The 19414-nt window shown below is 38.7% G+C and overlaps 1 protein-coding gene across 11 annotated transcripts in view; it reads left to right on the top strand.

The window, feature by feature from the left end:
• Window positions 1–5437: 5437 nt before the first annotated feature.
• The window catches only part of PTPRC (protein tyrosine phosphatase receptor type C), a 65596-nt gene continuing 51619 nt past the window's right edge, over window positions 5438–19414 (top strand). For all 11 annotated transcript variants that reach the window (XM_087731851.1, XM_087731850.1, XM_087731849.1 and 8 more), the window contains exons 1-2: window positions 5438–5508; window positions 5594–5711. In XM_087731851.1, coding sequence (XP_087587977.1) covers window positions 5645–5711 — 67 coding nt within the window. In that variant the 5' untranslated portion in view covers window positions 5438–5508; window positions 5594–5644. The remainder of the gene's footprint in view (window positions 5509–5593; window positions 5712–19414) is intronic.

Genomic DNA, 19414 nt, shown 5'->3' with positions numbered 1-19414 from the left:
CCTTGCTCCGATGCTGCGGTCTCATTAGCAGTGAGAGAACCAGACCTCCCTCCTGGCTTAACCAGGGGGACAATTGACTAGGCCTAGGGCTAAGACTCAGCTCTGGGAGCAGGAACAGTTGCCCTCCTCTTTCCCCCATTTAGGGAAACAGTTTAGGGCTGGCACTGAAAGGTCCATCTGTGCTGAGATTCCTTTTTCTATCTAACTCAAGTCACTCTGCCAAGAACAGTGGATGTGTGGTAAAGAAGGGAATACTTCCCTGCCAGAGGGGGACTCTTGGTTCAAGGGCTAGCATCAAATGCTGTGAGCATTTATTAGACCTAACCAAGGACTACAGAGGTGGGAGAGAAAGAGGATTGGGAATGAGGGTTGATGATATCTTCATCTCCTTATTCAAGAATTATTATTCTCATGTGGGACATCTGGGTCATGTGTAAATCAATGCAAATCAAAACCAGTGGGAATTTTCATTGGATCTTCCCGTAGAATAATTTGATTTTTCTCTCTCCTAACATCATCTGTTTCAGAAATCTATTACAAGGATAGAGATCTGAATATACAGGATCTAATAGCATGTTTCTTTGAGACTTAATTTCACTCTCACAGTAGAGCCAAATGTTTTTTTGGTGATTGTCAATCAAACCCAGTTGTGGTGTATTTTAGGTGTTGAAGCTGAACATAATGTGCATGTATTTCAGTAAACTATTAGCTAGTTCTGAAATGCAACTCGTTTTGTTTCTCTTATTTCTTGTGAGTTTGTTTCATTCGTTGTTTGCCTTTCCAATTTAAAAAAAAAAAAGTTTAGACTAGATCTGGGATGGTTAATTTATCTGCAAATATATGGTAGTTTCAGCATACAAATATTTTCAAATGGCATAATTAGTGTCATATAACAAACATTTATGTCATAAAACACTTTAGTTCATACAGAATTAATCTGATTATTTTATGATTATGATTTTGAAGTATTTTCATGTAAAATTATGTGAATTGCTTCATAACAACATTTGCAACTCATCTGGAGCAAGGACATATTGCTTTAATTCTTTCTACATTGAATTCCTTTTCTTTTCTCTATATTTCAAGGGCTCTTTTCTTTAAATTTTTGGTATGAAGGAGAAGGCATGTATTTGTGATCTTTTCCAAAGGCTTCAGATGTAAATTGAGAGGAAAACTGATTGGTTTTAGCCCTTCATATTTTCAGAATTTTATTGCCGTTGTGATATAATTGCCCTTTGAGCTGGTGTATAACTGCACAGAATATGGAGACATTTATGGTAATTTAACTTAATTTAATTTAAGTGATCTGGAAAATGGGATCAAGTGTAGCCTCATAAAGTTTGCAGATGACACCAAATTGAGTGGGGAAGTAGACACTCTGGAAGGGAGAGCCACCCTGCAGGAAGATCTGGATAGGCTGGAAGAGTGGGCTAACAAGAACCTTACAAAGTTTAACAAAGACAAGTGTAAAGTCTTGCACCTGGGAAAACATAATCCAGGAGTGCAGCTCAGACTGGGATCCACCTGGCTGGAGAGCAGCTCCGTGGAAAGGGACCCCAGGGTCCTGGTGGACAGGAAGCTCAACATGAGCGAACAGCGTGCTGCTGTGGCCAAGGAGGCCAATAGGATGCTGGGTTGTGTCAAACAGGGCATCACCAGCAGAGATAAAGAAGTCATTATCCCTCTCTACTTGGTGCTTGTAAGGCCACACCTGGAATATGGTTCTGGTCCCCGTTACACAAAAAAGATGTGGACAGGCTGGAGGGGGTCCAGAGAAGGGCCACCAAGCTGATCAAGGGTCTGGGAAGCCTGCCGTGTGAGGACAGGCTGAGAGAGCTGGGTTTGTTCAGCCTTGAGAAAAGGAGGCTTAGAGGTGATCTCATCACCATGTACCAGTACTTAAAGGGGAGCTCCAAAGAAGATGGAGACTCCCTTTTTACAAGGAGCCACATGGTGAGGACAAGGGGTAACGGGTACAAGTTACTCCCAGGGAGATTCCGATTGGACACGAGAGGTAAATTTTTCACAATGAGAACAGTCAATCATTGGAATAATCTCCCCAGGGAAGTGGTTGACTCTGCTACACTGAACACATTTAAGACTCAGCTGGACACAGGGCTGGGCCACCTTGTCTAGATTGTGCTAGAAAGGTTGGACCAGATGATCCTCGAGGTCCCTTCCAACCTGGTATTCTATGATCTATGACTTAACAAATCCACTGTATTGCAAGAGGGGTGAATCAGACAAGGAAAAAATTGCTTCTTATAGGGTTTTTTTTGTTTGTTTTTTTCTTTGTTTTGGGTATTTTGGCTCTTTTCATGATTTACAAAAGAGAGAGACTTCCAAAGAGATGGGTAACTAGCATCTACATGTCTTTTAATGTTATTTTAGAAATCCTTAATAGTACAAATTGATGGTTCTGGCTTTGATTCTTTCCAGTGCAGGCGAAGTATACCACTATAGTTACATACTAACGTAATCATTTGGCTGATTAAAAATTAAGGCTGTGTCCTGAGGAAGGATTTACTTTAACAGCCCATTTCTTAATCTGCAAGTAGAGTAAATTAATCCACTTCCACTTCCCCAAAACTGGGGTTTTGGGTTTATCCTTGGGAAGAAGACTGTGGTTTATGTTTGGGAAAAGACTTCATGTGTTCTAATAGCCTTAAACACATTTGTGATTAATTCTGGCTGAGCCATGAATAGGAGATAATATATGGGGTGTAAATACATCAGTGTAGCCATAATATATTAATTTATAGAAAGCTGCAGACTGAACCTATGTGACATGGAGCTCAATATAAGATGATGAGTGTAAAATCCCACTATGGCATCTTTATAGTATCGCTTTCAGCACAGGTCTGAACCACACTAGAACTGAAATTTCCATACTTTGTAGTCTGTTCTTGCTTGCTTACAATGCAGTGATCTTAGCTAGCAAAACCAAGCAATCTCTCCTTGACAGAAGAGTGAAACAGAAGAGCTTATATCCTGTCCATCAGCCAGCCCTACACTGTAGGCATTTCCCCTTCAAACCGACATCTTCTCTTTATTTTTCTGGTGCAACTGCTTTTATGGACCATGTTTTCCACTCAACAAGTCTACGACTACCGTTTCCTGACCTTCCCTGTGGCTGGGAGGAACTGAACTGCCCTCCTTTGTTAATCAGTAGAGCTGAGATTGCTCTGTCAGTTCTGACATCCTCCAATACACACAGCTTTATATCCCCGACATTTAGGTTTTTCTGAGTAATGAAAATGCTAGCAGAGTATACTGATTCCCTTTGGCTGATTCTATATTTTTTTGCTTAAATCTGAACTTTCTTTTATGTAACATCTAGCTTTGTGTACGTAGTTGATAATTACCTGCTTTCAAAGGCTTCTTATGAAGGGAGAAATCTTGAGAGAGTTTGCTTCTTGCCACATGCTTCCTTCCTCCTTCTTAGGCCAGGTCTGCAGCTGTTTTGAGGACTTAATGACTAAAATGCACATGGCATCTCTCAGTAAAAATACTGGCTTCTTAATTAGAGTCTTTGAAAAGTCAGTGGTTTAGTACCATGATATCCTTTATTTCTTCCTCAGTTGTCCGTATTGACAAATGTCAAATAGACAGACTACGGAGATTTGTATTTCAAATGCACAGCAAGCAGATGGAATATTCAAACATCTGAGACTAATCTGAAATCAAAGACACTATGTAATTTCTGTGAAGGTGTTTGCTCTCTCTAAGTTACAGGGCAATGGTTCATTGCCAGAAAATGGGCTCTGAAATAATTTGCTGATTGAAGGATCTGCTCTTGGAGAGATTTTTCTTTCTAGCACTTCACTGAGACTTATGATATATGGTTTGAGTCTCTGAATCCTCCATGAGTTTCATTTGTAACTTTGGTCAGTAATTTTAACAGTTGATGGCTTATGGTTTCTCAACTGTTAAATGACTGTAATAATATTACACCTGAATGGTATGATGGCTAGAGTGTGTGACGTTATCACTAAATAATATATATGATATGTTGCAATATTTAAGTGCTATGGGGGCTATGTAAATATCACACAGGCAGAAAAGGTCCACTGTGCAGGAATCTGACTTGCCGACACAGCTTGAAAAATTGAGTGAAGGTTGTATAAAACTGCTGGGGAAGGCCAGGTAGAAGTGGAGCCTGGTTCTTGTTGAGAGCCTTTATGTGAAATTCTCCACAGGATATCATGCATGCTCTTCATCAGATGGCACACTTCAGCCCTTCTGTTATCCTGGTTTTGTCTAGGATAACAGGGACTAAGACATCAGTACTGCAGATAATGTATGGCTATAGTCCAAATTCAATTTGCGACAACTCCAGGATGATGAAGATATTGTATACCAAAGCTGCAGTCTCTGGAGTGTCAGAGTGATATCACTACGTCAGTTTTGTTCTGAACATATTTACAATATAATTGTTATTACAGCCAGTTTATATAGAGACATACTGCTTAATGGAAGCTAAGATTTTGGCCTGTGTTATGAGACTTGACTCAGAGTTGGATGTGTAGAAGCTGGGTTTGATCTTACGAGGAGTTTGATTCATTCATGTCATCTGTGAATTATTATGTGAGTTTGTGCAACTTTTTCCTGTGTGATGCTTAGGAAGTCTCTGAAAAACTTATGAAGAATAAGCACAAATATATTCTCTTCCCTTCTTTATAGGTTTTGTGACAGGATTTTGCTGGTTCTTTTAAAACCTTTGACACCTCCAATAAGAGAAGCAATCCCAACATTTATTCCCTTTGTAATCTACTATATAATGGACGTTTGTTATCAAGTTGTTGAGTGCTATCTCAGTGCATGCAGTGAGGGAAAATGTCTTTAGTGTACCTTGCATCAACTCCAGGAAAGGGGCCACAATCCTCTGGCACTATCATGGTAAAAAATTGTATTGAGCTATTTAATTAGGCACTGAACATTACAGAAAACAGAATTAGACTGCCTCTATCCATTTGTTGTGTATTACTGTCATACCTAGAACTGCATCCTTGCAGAAAGATTCAGAAATATATCCTGTGTTTAAAGGGTTTTCATTCACTCAGCAGCCTCTTCACTTGAGGATGCGTCTTTTTATGAAGGCCTTGTTGCCAGTGTAAGGGTTTTGTTGATTGATGGTTTGGGTTTCTCTTTCTCTCAACAGAAATCTCAAGAAGCACCCATAACATAGAAGGGACTCAGTGAATGTATGCAATAGAAGAGTGAATCTGAAGAGAAAGAATGACTGTTCAAGTCCTTTGAAAAGTTAAGTCTTGTTTAGCTCCTCAGTAGAAAGAAATGGCTGAAAAGAATCTATTTCATTCGAATTAAGGAAGCTGAGCATTACTGCAGCAACTTAAGAAAAACCCTCTTGACTTCCTGGAAACTGAAAGAATTTTTTTTGAAGAAGTAATTGTCTCTGACATCACTAAACTGCATAGCGAGTTTGCGAGTGGTTAGTTTGGGGTAACAGAGGAAGCAACTCCTTCACAGATAAGCAGGCAGTGCAATGTATGTGCCTAGTTATTCTCCTTTTTGCTTCAAGTTTTGCTGAGAAATTCTTTTGCAGACAGATAACACTTATTTTGCTTTTTAGAGAGAGACACATGCTGTTTCATAAGGATACGCCTGATTTCCAGAAATAACCATGTTTATGTGGCTTCAACTCTTAGCATTTGGCGTTGCATTTCTGGGACAGGATGCTTTTGTCAAAGGTAGGTAGAAATTGATATTTCTTTCTCTCATTTTGATCCCTTAGTGTCCTCTATAGAAGTAAAACAAATGGAAAGTTTTGCAAAGTGGAGAAATAGCATCTTTGTTCAGAAAACAGAATAGGAAGATTGACGCATAATGTACAAGGCTAAAATGTCTTCCGCATGGTCATATGTGAGAGTTATACGAACCATCTAAAAAAAAAAAAAAGATTCGTAGTTGTATTTGAAAAAGAATACATTTAGATCTCTTACGTGAACCTGTTCAATACAGTCTTTATGTTTGATTTCATCTCACGATGCAGTATGTTGTTTTCTGTGTTTAAATCCTTCAAGAAAAAATCTTCCCATCCATTTTAGCCACTCCCTACTCTCATACAGTTCCTCAAATTTTGATTTTTACTGCAGTGGGGTTAGTAAAAAAATCTAAGCATTGTAAGTTAAACTCTACAGTTGGGAAATTACTTATTTTATATAAATTTTATAAAATAAAAAATATTTATTTATTTCATAAAAACTGCTTCTTAAAGAGACTTCAAAATTTTTAATTGTCTGTCTGACTACCCCACTGCAGGTGAATTTGTTGCTTGACTTTTTTTTTTAATTTTATAAGAGAAAGATAGTGCCCAAGAGGCTGATCTTGCAAAACATGCTAGATGTGACAGATAATGTAAGTAGCAAGAAAAGCAATTAATTTTGAGGTAATACTTTATACAAAGACAAAAATGGATCTGTGTTTAAGAAAATATTTTCTTGAAAAGAACATGCAGCTTTCTATGTACATGTACTTTTCATCAGTTTAGTGAGTTAATGTAATTTGGGATAGTTGATGGCAGACACAAAAGCTTTTCTCTAAAACAATGTTCACTCTAAAAAGTGTCTTGAAACATATATTCTGAAATGGCAGCAAATGATATGCAGGGCTGAAACCTCTTTTCACAGACATTGAATTTATGCATGCTTCTATCATCATGTCACTATAGTAACACCAGGTTTATTCTGATGTAAGCAAGAAAATGATCTGCGTTTAGCTAAGAAGAGCATTTGAAGTCTGAGCATTAGTTCTCTTGTCCTTCAAAGTCTCTGAAGAGAGGCAGCACTGAATAAATCTGGTCGGTAGCTGTTGGATATTATAAGAAAACAAGTGAATGCTGTACTGTAGAGGAAAAGAGCAAAATCTCTTGCTTTTCCTGTCTTTTTTTTTTTTTTTTAATCTGCTGTCCTACTTTCCATTTTATAAGTCTTTCTGAGACTTCCCACTGCTCCCTTTTCTCCAGAAAGGGCGGGTTAGTGTCTGCTCTCTCAGCCACCTCCACAGTCAGTCGATGTGTTAGCTAACAGAGAGGGCTGGATGACAGAAGGAAGGGTAGCAGTATTTTATTTCAAGTAATAGTTATTTTCTCTGTCCACACACAGTAGTCTAGCTTGAGCCAGTTCCACTCTACATACTTCTACTAAAGAGAAGAGTCTCAATGAAATTATAAGCTTTAACTCCTCTCTAGTACACTTAAAGCAATTAACAGTCTCACACTGTAGTATCAAGTACGCAACCTCACAGACCTTGTTTTCACCAAGTAGTTTGGCACAGAGACTGATTCTCCTGTCAGGGTGATGGAACCATTATGCTTCATCTTTGCTGTGCAGATTACTCTGCCTCATAGCTATGGGCGACTGGGCAGTCTTCTAGGGAGGAGTTTGTTAACAGAGGAGTAAAGTTCAGAAAATGTGTTGCAGGCTTCGGTTTTACAGCAAGAACAATTTTCAGGCACTTGTTACTAAGTGTTGAGTGGTCTTTGGGACTTGTTTTGTTATTACTATTATTACTGTTATTCTCTAAGAGCCTATTGTACCTAGTGATTTTGAAGACCTTATCAGGAAAAATTTAAGGTTGTCTGACTTCCACCACAAGCACAGACATCCTATAATACATCTCTAATTTCCTGTAATCACCAAGCCACTTTTAAGAGCACCAAACTACATTAAAACAAACAAACAAAAAGTTAGGAATATCTAGAGCCTGCACAAAGGCCTTTTCACTATGTAAATCCCCCAAATAAAAGGCATGTATCCAGCTGGTTATCCTGGTAAGAAATAGATGAGTAATGGTATTTGTGGATGTACCCATACATACCAATATATGGTACCAATAAAGACCAAACTGGGAGTTTGATCTGTCTTTGTAAACAGTTGCACTGCTGAAACATCCCATTAAATTCATAGGTGTTTTGCATGCTATTTGTTAGTCACTCATCTCTACATGGAATAGCTAGCTTTACTAAAAACTTTAGTTGCCAGATGTGTGCTTCTTAAAATCTTTAATGTAAGATTGATAACATGACAACTTCTAATATCTGGGCTGACTTTCCAATCAAAAAAGTTAAGCTAACATACCTGATACAATGCATCAATGCCTGTTTATGCAAAAAAACAAACAAACAAAACCCACAAACAAAACACCAAAACTCCCCCTAAAACAACCCAATAAAAAAACCCTAAAAACCAAAACCCAAAAAACCCCCAACACTTGTCTGCCGCCCCCCCGCCCCCCCCCCAAGCCTAACAGACAAAAACCTTTGCTTCCATTTAGAAAAAAGAAAAAGAAATGCTTGCAGGACAAGCACTTTTTTTTTTTTCCATTAGATCATTAATTCAGGTTCCTCCCCCACCCTCCAGAAAAGTATTAGCAATTTGACAACTTTCAAAAGCCTTCACCCACTTCTGAGCCACTTCCTTTATTTCAGGAAACTACATAAGTGCTTGATAGTTTTGGGTGTGACTTTTTTATTTTCCAAGTTAAAAGTACCAGGCTTTCGCAGGCACCCAAAATCTGGGGCTGTGCAGTCTCCAGGCCCAACAGCTGTGGAGGTTTCCACCTGGAAGTGTTTATGTTTTCTTCGCACAGATACCAGTGTCAGTGTAGCTCATCCTATGGCTTTGACTTTCTGTGAAAAGCTTTTTCACAGATTGGTCTATCCCTTTGGAAAGAGTCTGGCAGACCTAATTTTTAAGTAGCAGAACTTAGTAACGTTGGCTCATTTTACGTGTAGGATAAAGGATAAGGGGAATTGCTCTGGCAGGAGTGTAGGTATTAAGACAGAAGAAAATGAAGTGAGGCTTTAGAGCACCACCTCTGATGTTTTCCTCTTACGGATGCCCCGCTGCAGTTTCTCTTTAGGACTGTATCATATTCTTTTTTTTGTTTTGTATATTTGTTGGGGTTTTTTTTTTTTTTTGTTTAGGGGTGCACTTCAGGCTTTCTGAAATACGTATGCCAGAGTCCTGCACTCAGGGACCTCTTAATCATTTGAAACAAATTGCCTGCTTTTCACATGTTGCACAGTTCCAATACTTCATTCAACATCAACTGAGACAGAGCGTTTGTGTATGCACAAGGGTGCAGGCAGTCCTGCTCACTTCCTGGGCTGGCCAGACAAGCCAGTTCTAAACTGGAAGCCATTCAGTTTTGTTATAGTGTTGTACCTAAGCCACCAGCAGGACACATGTTAATTGGGGCACGGCAGCACACTAACATAGCTACATGGTTTCTGGACTAGAATTAGCTACTTGATTTGGGCCAAACATGTAATTTTCTTTACCCATGCACCTAGACCTGCACAAACATAACGAGCAGATGGCTGGGTTGTTGATGTGGTATATTGATTGTAACTGCAGATAGGGCAAGAGACATTGGTTTTGGACTAATGGATCTTTCTTACATAGTATGGAAAAGAGATTTGCTAGTCATTCTGTATTCGCTCACATCAGTATATTGACATACTGAGAATGTTTTACCAGTGTAGACCTAAAGCCGCAAAACTGCCATGCAGAGACCAGTTCTAAAGAAAATCCAGCTCTCGGTGGCATGGTATGTTGGAACCACTTCCTTTAGTTTTAGTTTTAATTTTGTGAACTTAACGTTTATATATTTAGGTTCTGAAGAGCAAATCAACAGTGAGTGGGTTAGAAACATAGCATATATAATGAGATAAGATAGAAGAAGTGAGGGGAGGAAACAGGATGAAGTGACTTTTCAAAATGTTCCTAGTATCAGGAATCAAGCTCTGTTTTTCTGACTCCTGTGACCTACCTGCAGAACTGCCTGCCTCCCTGGGAGCATGTGTATGCAATAAACAAGTAGGCAGTCTCCATACTGAAATTGTGAATGCATTGTATATAGTGCATGAAAATTATCCTGTTTTCTTTTCCTATGCAGCTGCATTGTGGTATACACTGTACCATGCTGGGAGCAAGGAAAGGAGAACAGCAGGCCGTGAAAATGTTCTGTCCTCTGTTTACATTCTTGATCTAGTTTTAAGAGTTAATATTCATAAGTATATATCTGGCCCACCAGGAAGACAGAGCAAATTAACCCAGAATGAACTCTTTGCTGTCACGGCTTGACTTCTCTTCGCACTCATTCAACTACCTCGTTTAGAGTTACCTCGAGTGTCTCTGCATTACCCCATGTTTTGCACCACAGACTTGCCCTCAGTCTTGCCACTGTTATTCCCCTTCATCTGGGTGGCTGTTCCTCCTGTGCTGCCAGCCCCAGGGGTGAGGACCAGAGGGGAGCGCAGCGCGGGGATGGCTGCAGAGATGACACCCGAGACAGCAGAGGAACGAGAGGCACTGCAGGAAAGTGTCATGTGCTGGGCAAGGCTTACTAGCATGAGTTCAGCTCTTTGTGGCTGTAAGTGAACTCCTTTCAAACCCTAACAAGAACATGTGTGTTACAGGAATGTAACAGCATAGACAGGGCTGGACTGGATGCCTATGCCGTGCTCGGCGCAGGCCTGCCCTTTGAGCTGGCTGCTGGGGCTGTGACTGTCAGTCCTGCCTGGGAGACAGCGATTGTCCCTGAGCTCTGCTGCTTTCTGCATAGTGTGGAGATGTCCGTTGTTCACATTTATTCATCTTTAATCATATATAACCAGAAATCAAGCAGTTATTTCTTTCAGGCAAATTTATGAAATACAGAACACCCAAAACAGTTTTGGGGGAATAGTTTACTCTCTTCAATGCTCAGTTTAGGCCCTGAAGCACTTCTGTGCAAAAAATGGTTAAAAGTTTTTTAAGGTGGCAAAACTCTGACTTCCTCCTGTAAATATCAAGATTAAAATAACAGATACAGTTGCGAAAGCTGTTTTTTTCCCCTGCAACTTTACTGTCTCTCAGACTGTTTTACTGTGTGTCCTGATGTATTTCCAGGCTATCCATACACTTGCAAACAGATCTTGTTCACTAGCGTTTCAGTAACTGTTACAGCATTTTATCTATTTCCAGGCTTCTTTCCCTTTCAAGTAAAGCAGTTTGGGGCCTTCAGTGCCAGGATTTTAGAAACTAGCTGTGAGCACTTCAGTGCCAGCTTATGTTATCCATAGTGTTGTATAGCTAACAGGATCCACTTCTTTTCTTTTATACCACTACTTTGCAGTACTGTTCTTCCAGTTATTCCCTCTGTGTCAGTGCCTCCTCGGCTAGCCTGCTTGCTTAGGTTTCTATTCTCTGGTTTCAAAGACTTCTCTTAAATCTGTCTGTTCTTCATTCATAATCCCACCGCCCTGCACAGAGCTCTAGAGGTATCTTTTGTTCTGCATGAATGACTTTTTTTGTTGTTGCATAAATGTGGACTCCATGGAGCAATGTTTTTAATTGCCTTTTGAAATACATTATTTTCCTAACAAAAAGGGAAATACTCGAACTAGCTGTCTAACAGAAAAATGAAGCCATACAATGAAGCTTTCTGTACAACATATAAGGAAATAGCAATTTGTTAGATGAAGAATATATGTCCTATATGAGCTGAAACATTTTACACTTGGGGAAATGTAGTAGAATACAGAGCCTCAGCTGAGAAGATGCAAAAATATATGGCTAGTAAAGCCTTTCCAGGTAATCATATACATTGCAGAAGCTGTGAATGGAATATTTAAGATAGTATTAGTCCCTGAACTGTTTCTGGATACTAGTGAGTTAAGACATATATAGGTGGAAAAAAGGGTAAGATAAATGGCAGAGCATAGTCAAGCTTCTAGAATAAGATCTAAGAGACAGAAGTCAGCTGCAGTCTAGGCTGTCTCAGAAACTCATGGTGTGAAGTGTTAAGTCGTTTTCATTTCTCCAGATCTCAGTTTCATCATCTGTTAAGTTGAAGGTAGTAACGCTTACCTTGTTGCAAAATGTGGAGTCATGCAACCTGTAAACTACCACAAATTAATCTGAAGAAACTGGTTGTGCATTAGAGTATTGTTGAATAGTGTATCTGAGCAAAGAAAATGGTAAGTATGAAACAAATGACTTGTGCATAAATTTCTACCTTGTTCTCAGTCTTAAAGCACAGGTTTTGTCAATGGGGAGCTGATACTTTTGTGCTGAGTAAGAACAACTCATACTGTGCTTGACTTCAGCAAATCTGAAATTCTCTAAAACATGATCACATCAACTGTTGTCTCCATTTTAACCAATGTTGGGTGAAATAACTGAAGTTTGTCAATGAGTCCTTGTGAGACACAAGAACAGGACTGCCAGCTTTTTGCTTCCCATGTCTGTGGATGAGATGAGGAGGTGTGCTGAATGGACCATAGGTGCAAAAGGCTTCATGTTTCAAAGCATCCTCCACACTTAGAGGTAAATATAACAGTGAGCCTGTCTTAGGGGTCAATACAAGAGTGAGTAAATTAGGTGTTTTAGGAGTCTCAGTGGTAGCATTTGTAAATGTAAACCAACCGTTCTAGAGAAACTCAGGCCAAGCTGACTCTGTCAGCATATGATTTAAAATCATATGCTTGCATAATCAAAGGAAAGATGACCAAAGTTGCTACTGCAGCAGTTTAGTTAATCTTCTTGAGATAGACCTCAGATGTCTAAAATGAACGCAGAATCACATGCATATACACCTTAGAGAAATCTTTTGGTTTTAATGAGTTTTGGATAGAGTATCTGAAGGATTTCTTTATTCATATCACTCTTCTTGGAAGAATTTAAATGATAATGGAACATATATTTTTAAAATTATATGTATTTTTTTTTACTTGGTCCCTGATAGCAGTGAGAGATTGTTGTCCTAGGTGTCTTGTAAGCAATATACAAGCTCCCTCATCCCCAAATAACGTGTGTGAATGTGCATGCCTGTGCCACGTATCACGTGTGTGAGTGGAAGTACGACATTTATGATACTTGAGACTGCCCAATAAGTACATGACAAAACTTGGCCTCGTTTGCAGTTTCATTAATGCTTCTGTGCTCAACTGTGCGGCCTCAACAGAACTGAAAGACTTTTCTACATCCTCCACACACCTGCAGTCTAGTGTGTTAGTCTGAAGTATGAAATGTGGTTGAGGTTTGAGGGAAAGATGTGAAACAGCAGTAAGAAATATGCGTTAGTACAACTTGGTAGCATTTCTGATTTTGCTGTCCTAGTCTGTTAATGAAATGACTTAGAAATAAACGTTTCTGAGAGCCACCCAATACACTCACTCTCACTCTTAGAAAATATTAGGAATAATAGCAGCTTAACCCAGGGTCAACTTACATACTAACAGCTCAGAAGGTTTACAGTGGAATGGTGCTGAATAAGAGGGAGGCAGTTCAAGGAAATGAGTGTGAGATCTATAGTTATTTATCCTTTATATTAATGGATCAAGGTTTTGTAATACTTAGAGGTTTTGTAATACTTGGAGGTGAAACTTTCATAAAATCCAGTAATGTCTGGCCTCCTGCATTTAGCACTTTATACTTTTCTGAAGATTAGCCAGTATGGCCATGAGGATTTAGAAGTGATTAAAATAGGTAAGTTTTAATATGTAGTAAGATAGTATTTATAGAGGGCTACCATTTATGGAAATCTTGCCTACAGATGCCTTTTGAATCAACACAGGATATATTAAGTTCATTAGAAACCACAGAAGAGCTCAGGAGAAAAGGTCCCACAAAAATTCCAAGATTTGAGGATCAGATTATTCCAAAAGCTAATAAAAAAGCAATAGCCGCATTTTTCTTCCTGCTGTGATTAATGCTAGGCTTAAGGGCCTGCTAAGATGCAGTTTTGCACCACACTGAATAAACAGACAAGTGTTTGGTGCAGTAGCTCGTTTAAGTTTTTGTGTTAATGTAGGGAAGAGAGGCATTTACAACGTGGAAGTGATTCTTCTCCAGACATGTCAACAAGTGTGTCGTCATTGCAGGAGTGTGCCTTAAATGGCAAGGGAAGGATTGCTTGCAAACCACAGCTTCTAAAAAAACTCTTCACTGAGCAATGAAGACATTTTAATAACACTGAGCATGTCACATACGCCATTTTCGGCTGCTCTCTCTGCAGTTGATGCTCTCTGTTTCTCTCTGCAGTAGAATTGTTGCTCACTTAAGTCTCACCTCAGTGGTGACATCAGTGGAAAGACTGAAAAGGCTTTCAAGTGTCTTACAGGATTTATTTTATCTTTGTGGTTTTTTACTGTATTTTGTTGAATTTGCTTTGGCTTTATATTGGAACAGGAAAATAAAGTCCACTTTTTTTTTTTAACCTACTGGGGCTCTTCAGACTCAAAGTTCTGCTTTCCTGTTAGCTGCCCTAAGAAAACTGTTTGGAGGAGACACCCCCAGTTTTGACTGTAAGCTCCAAAACACTTGAGAACTGTTTTTTCATAGAAGAAAATGATAAGATTTTCAGAAGACCTCCATGTGTTGGTCACCAAGACGATCTGAAAAATCGGAGAGTGCAGCTGCATGTTAATCTTTTCTGAAACTTTTTCTAAAGTTGTGCATACTGAACACTTGGAAGGTCAGGAAGGAGCTGCTCCTGTGTGTGCGTGACTGTCTGACCTGTGTGTGCAGTAGGGCTAACGGCCACAGTCACGATCAAGCATTCTTGTTGGCCAGGTGCTGTACAAATATACGATGAAATATGATATTGTCCTCAAAGGGTTTATGATCTGATTCTGGACAGCACGGATACTTCTTAAAAAGGAATGGTATAGAGGCAAGAGGAAAGACAGCTAAGGGAAAAAGTAGTAGTGGCGTATGTGCCCAGCCAAGGAGCTTGCATAATCCCCTGTGCTGTTTATTTCCTTTTCTGAGAAAGGGACATACAGCATCTTATTCAAAGCAGCATACAACTGAATAAATTATTTCCTGGATCCAAAATAAACTCTTCTACATAGGTCCATGTGTTTCAGGTCTCACATTGTGCTATTATAGCTTCTTTACGTGACAACAACTGATGCACATATTCCTGGAAGATAACTCTTAATGATAAAACTGCTGCAGGTAAAAACTTGCAGTGCTCCAAAGCTCCTCTCTTGCTATATAGAAACAATAAAAAATCAGGTCACATATGAAGGCACTATATTTATTTGCAATGATTATTTTCTCCAGCTGTTTAATCCTTTCATTAACATATTGCATTCTCTCACCAGTGAGTGAAATACGGTAAACAAACAACAGAATGTGTAGATGATGTGTTACAAACACACACAGATTAACTCTCTTGTATGGGAGAGCACACAGTCTTACCACTCTCATTCTCAAATCTTGTAGCAGATACTCTATCTGCAGAAGATGAGCTAATGTGAACAGCATCTGTATGAGAAAGAGGGACCACATTCTGTTCACTTCAGTTCAGAAAATTTTTATGTTGCATTCAGCATTCTCATATCTGAGTACTCATAAATAGTAATAACAATAATAAATTAATTTTGACCTGTAATTGACCTAACAGATTTATTTAGACTGAAAAAAAAAATCACACTATAACTCTTTTCTCTTGAAAAAAGAAAGGAGAAAGAAATACAGAACTTATCTTCAGAGTTGCAGAGGATGATGTCATGTTTCCTGAATATCAGATGGTGAACTCTGTAGACACAAGCTCTGGGAATTGCGTGCAATTAATTCAAGTGTGACCTGGATCCATATTACAGTACAGAATATTTTTTGAAATATTTATTGAACTCTACAGAGGTTTTTTTTTGTGGAATTGGTTGTGATTCATTTGCTGAATTGGAGTTCAGGGTCATAAGGACTTTTGGGCTCTAGATGGCTGCAAGGTTGAGTGAAAAGATTTTGTTGTGAAATGCTAAGGGTTTGGAATGGCTGTGTTTGCTATTACAGTAGTTGATCATAAGATACAGCTGTGAGTAAACTCTCGAAAGAAGCTGATGTATTGTGTAATAACTGTTTAATGATATTGTCTTTCTGTAAAATCTGAGCTCTATCAAGCTTATGTCAGCTTGTCCGTGTGGCAATGAGCAACCATAGGTAGCAGGAAACAGGTATGTAACCCTACATCCTTTTTAAAAAAATCACTTCAAATCTTTATGGTAATCTTTGAAAAGCACTGCAATGATTGATAGAGTGATAGATCTTCTAATTTATGGTTGATGTCAGATCTTTACAGTGTTAGTGGATGCAACTGGTGTCTTTTTAGTGAAATTTTCTGTAGTTATAAGAATTAACATTCAGAAAGAAGTTCTGATCAAATATGAAGCCAAATGAGGGGAGATCAATGTTGTGGGACAGGGAGTCAGGATATGATGGTACAGCTATTGCTACCGCAAAGCGTTAGAGGAAGGATGATGAAACTGGATTGAGAGCAGAGATTGGATGATGGGACTGAGATGGCAGTGGGGAACAGAACAGCTGAAAGAAGGGGAAGAGAGAAACACACGAAAAACTGATAGAAAGCCTCTATGTCATATTGCAAGGCCTGAGATAGCAGCCGAAGTCCCTGAGTTTCATCACTCCTGTGCTGTCAGCACATATCTGCAAAACTCATTGACGAAAGTCTTCTAGCGCTGTCCCACACAAAAGATTAAAATATCCTAATGCTGTCAGTACTCCCTTAACCCCAAGAGGCGGATCTGAGCAAGGAGATATACACATCCCAGTCCTGATGATAAAGCCGGAGGAGAGCAGCATTGTGCCTTTTCATAGTGTTTCTGACTTTTTTTGAGGATGGAGAATGTTTTTAAAACTAAGAAATCACATGTACAGAGTGACAGAAGGTTACAAAGCTAAGTATGCCGTTTCAAGGAAGTGGCCTTGTCTCTGTACCTTATGGCAGTTTTTACTATCACATACCATTTTTCCGCTACAGGATTCTCTCCTCTGTGTAGACAATGAAAATATATTCAGTGTATTATTATATCTGTGTTGCTCAGTGTATAGATCAGGCCATATTTGCAGAATTACTATTCAAAACTTTCTGCAGCTAGAAATACTAGTTTCTTCTTAAGATTTTTGATGATGGTGCTCATTTTCTGTAGCTAAGTGCTGCACATATGGATTTTCATATTTGTGATGACAAAATGATCCAAAGAGAAAATCAATCTATTGATTCAGAAAGCTTAATCTGAGACAAACGCCATACTCTTTAAAGCAACCATTACTTCAGTTAATTTGCAGTTTGAAAGGTTACCACTTCTGCGAATCAGATGGGTACAATTAAGAACTTGTTAAGTGCAGACCAATTATTAATGACTGCTGTATGGAAAATTAGTATAAGTAGATTTTGTAGCATGATACTAGAATTCTGTGACAAGAGCTGGAATATAATCCTGTTACCTAAACCAGAATTTTACTACTTAGCTGTGAGATCCCTTTTCTTTTTTGTGGTCCCCTGCCTCACTACCTCCATGGCCCATGCACAGAATTAGCTATGCAGGCAAAAGATCTCAGTGACTGTTCATAAGTGTTAGGAAAGGAAAAGAACTAGGGCTTTGCAGTGGCAATAGAAATGGACATTTGCCAACTCTTGAATAATTACCTTTGCTCCCCAGACAATGTCTTTTGGAACAGCTTATGTGTGTACAATTTTATTATAAAATAGCCATTGTACATTGTGAAAGTCACACATATCTGCAACTTTTCAGGGTGTAATTCTGTGCTGAAGTTCTTCTGGCAACATTGTAAACAAAGCAAATCAAGCTTTTTCATAGCTATTCTTCCAATATTTGGAACAGAACTGAAGAACTAATACTGAAATTCTGGTTTGTTGTGTCTTGATGGGGGGGTGTTTTTGGTGTTTTTTTTTTTGTTTGATTTTTTGTTTGTTTGTTTGTTTGTTTGTTTTTTTGTTAAAGCACCTAGTGAGGTCTAGTTAAACATTCGGTTCTTTGTAGTGCCAAACCTGCCACATTCCTACACCTCTTGACCAAGGGCAGCCCGTTGGCAGCTGTCTTTCCTACTTATTTCTGAGGATTACAATTGTTTCTATTGTATTTATGTCCATGAAAGTGACTTGTATCATGTTAGTGTTATCATTATTTTTGTATTGTTTTCAATTATTAGTGTCAAAATGGAATTGCATTTGTTGATGTTATTTATTTGACAAAGGGCTTTAAACATTGTTTTATGAGGCATTCCTGCTTCTTGCAAAAAGGAATGAAACATTTTAAAGTAGATGCCACATTTAATGTAGATCACATGGATATTGATTTATAAGTTTATTGATTTATAAGTTTATAACAATTTCCACTAGATCTGTGTGATGCCAGGAAATGCAGAATTACAATTTTCAGAATGTGTTAAGTTTCAATTTGGATGAAGGACAGTATAATTCCCATTTAATGGAGCATAGAATTGAGATGGAAGTAGGAGGAAGACCCTACTGAAAAACCATCACTTTGTGTCTGTTTTGAGCTGTAGCCTTTATTTTTATATCCTTAATCAGCACCAACACTTGTGAAGTGGATGTTGGTAGGAAATTTAAGTGCAAAATATTGTACAGAAATTTTTGATATCTTTGCTCAGGTGTAAGACATGTTTGAGGAGAAAAAAGAAAACTGATTTGTTGACTATTTCAAGTCTTTCTAAGTGAAGATGTTGAGCAAATTTTGTGTTACTGCTGTAATGCCAAGATAAGAATTAAGTAATAAAAGGAAATATTTTGGTCTCTTTGGGTCATGTTAGGATTCCTGCAGCACAAACTGATTTTAGTCTCTCTGATAGCCGCCAGAACTAGAGCAGAGCTTAGGTCTGCTGACCAGTTAGCCACCACCAACTGATTTGCTGCTTCGTCCCTTTTCTCCTGTCACCAACTCCAAAGCCAGGGAAGAGCTGGATTGGGGGCCCACAGTGGAAGAAGCTGTGGAACCTGATACAATTGTAATTCTGAGCACACATAGTCATGGAAGCGATGTCCTTCGTTTTCTTAGTGATTATATCTGATTCATTTTGAGGGAGAAGCACTAACACTCTTGAACTGATTCATCAAGATAGGTAGCATCTTTGTCTCTAGATGAGTATGGAAAATTACCTGACCTTTGATGGATATTTTGATAAAAGCAGAGACACAGGCCTAGGCTGAGTTTCCAGGAAGTGTAGGCAGAATACTATCATTCTTCCACTTAAAACAAAGATTAAAGGCAATTTTTAAAGGGGAGGGGGAGGAATTCTTGCTCAGAGAAGTCTCTGAGAATGTCTCTCCTCTCTAGAGAGTAAGCATATTGTGTAGAACAAATGCAGAGGGGAAGAAGCAATGTCTAATTAAGAAAAATACATTATTTTTCCAGTCAGGAAGGTATCTCATTCATGTCTTAATAATGGTTAGAGCTGCAGTACTGAAATGATTATAGTGTCCCTTCAGAAAATTCTTACCTGGAGAAGCTTTCAAACTATGTTTGTGAGAGTTTTGCCTGAGAAAAAAATAGCTTGTCTTTAAAATAAATGTTACTAAGATTTTACTAATTTTACTTATTTAAATCTGTGCCTTCAAG

The sequence above is a fragment of the Nipponia nippon genome, unplaced genomic scaffold (assembly GCF_047370975.1).
Source record: "Nipponia nippon isolate SJK-2023a ecotype South Korea unplaced genomic scaffold, ASM4737097v1 scaffold_5, whole genome shotgun sequence".
Lineage (NCBI taxonomy): Eukaryota > Metazoa > Chordata > Aves > Pelecaniformes > Threskiornithidae > Nipponia > Nipponia nippon.
Note: the sequence above shows the minus strand (reverse complement) of the source record. Positions and strands in the feature narration are given on the sequence as shown.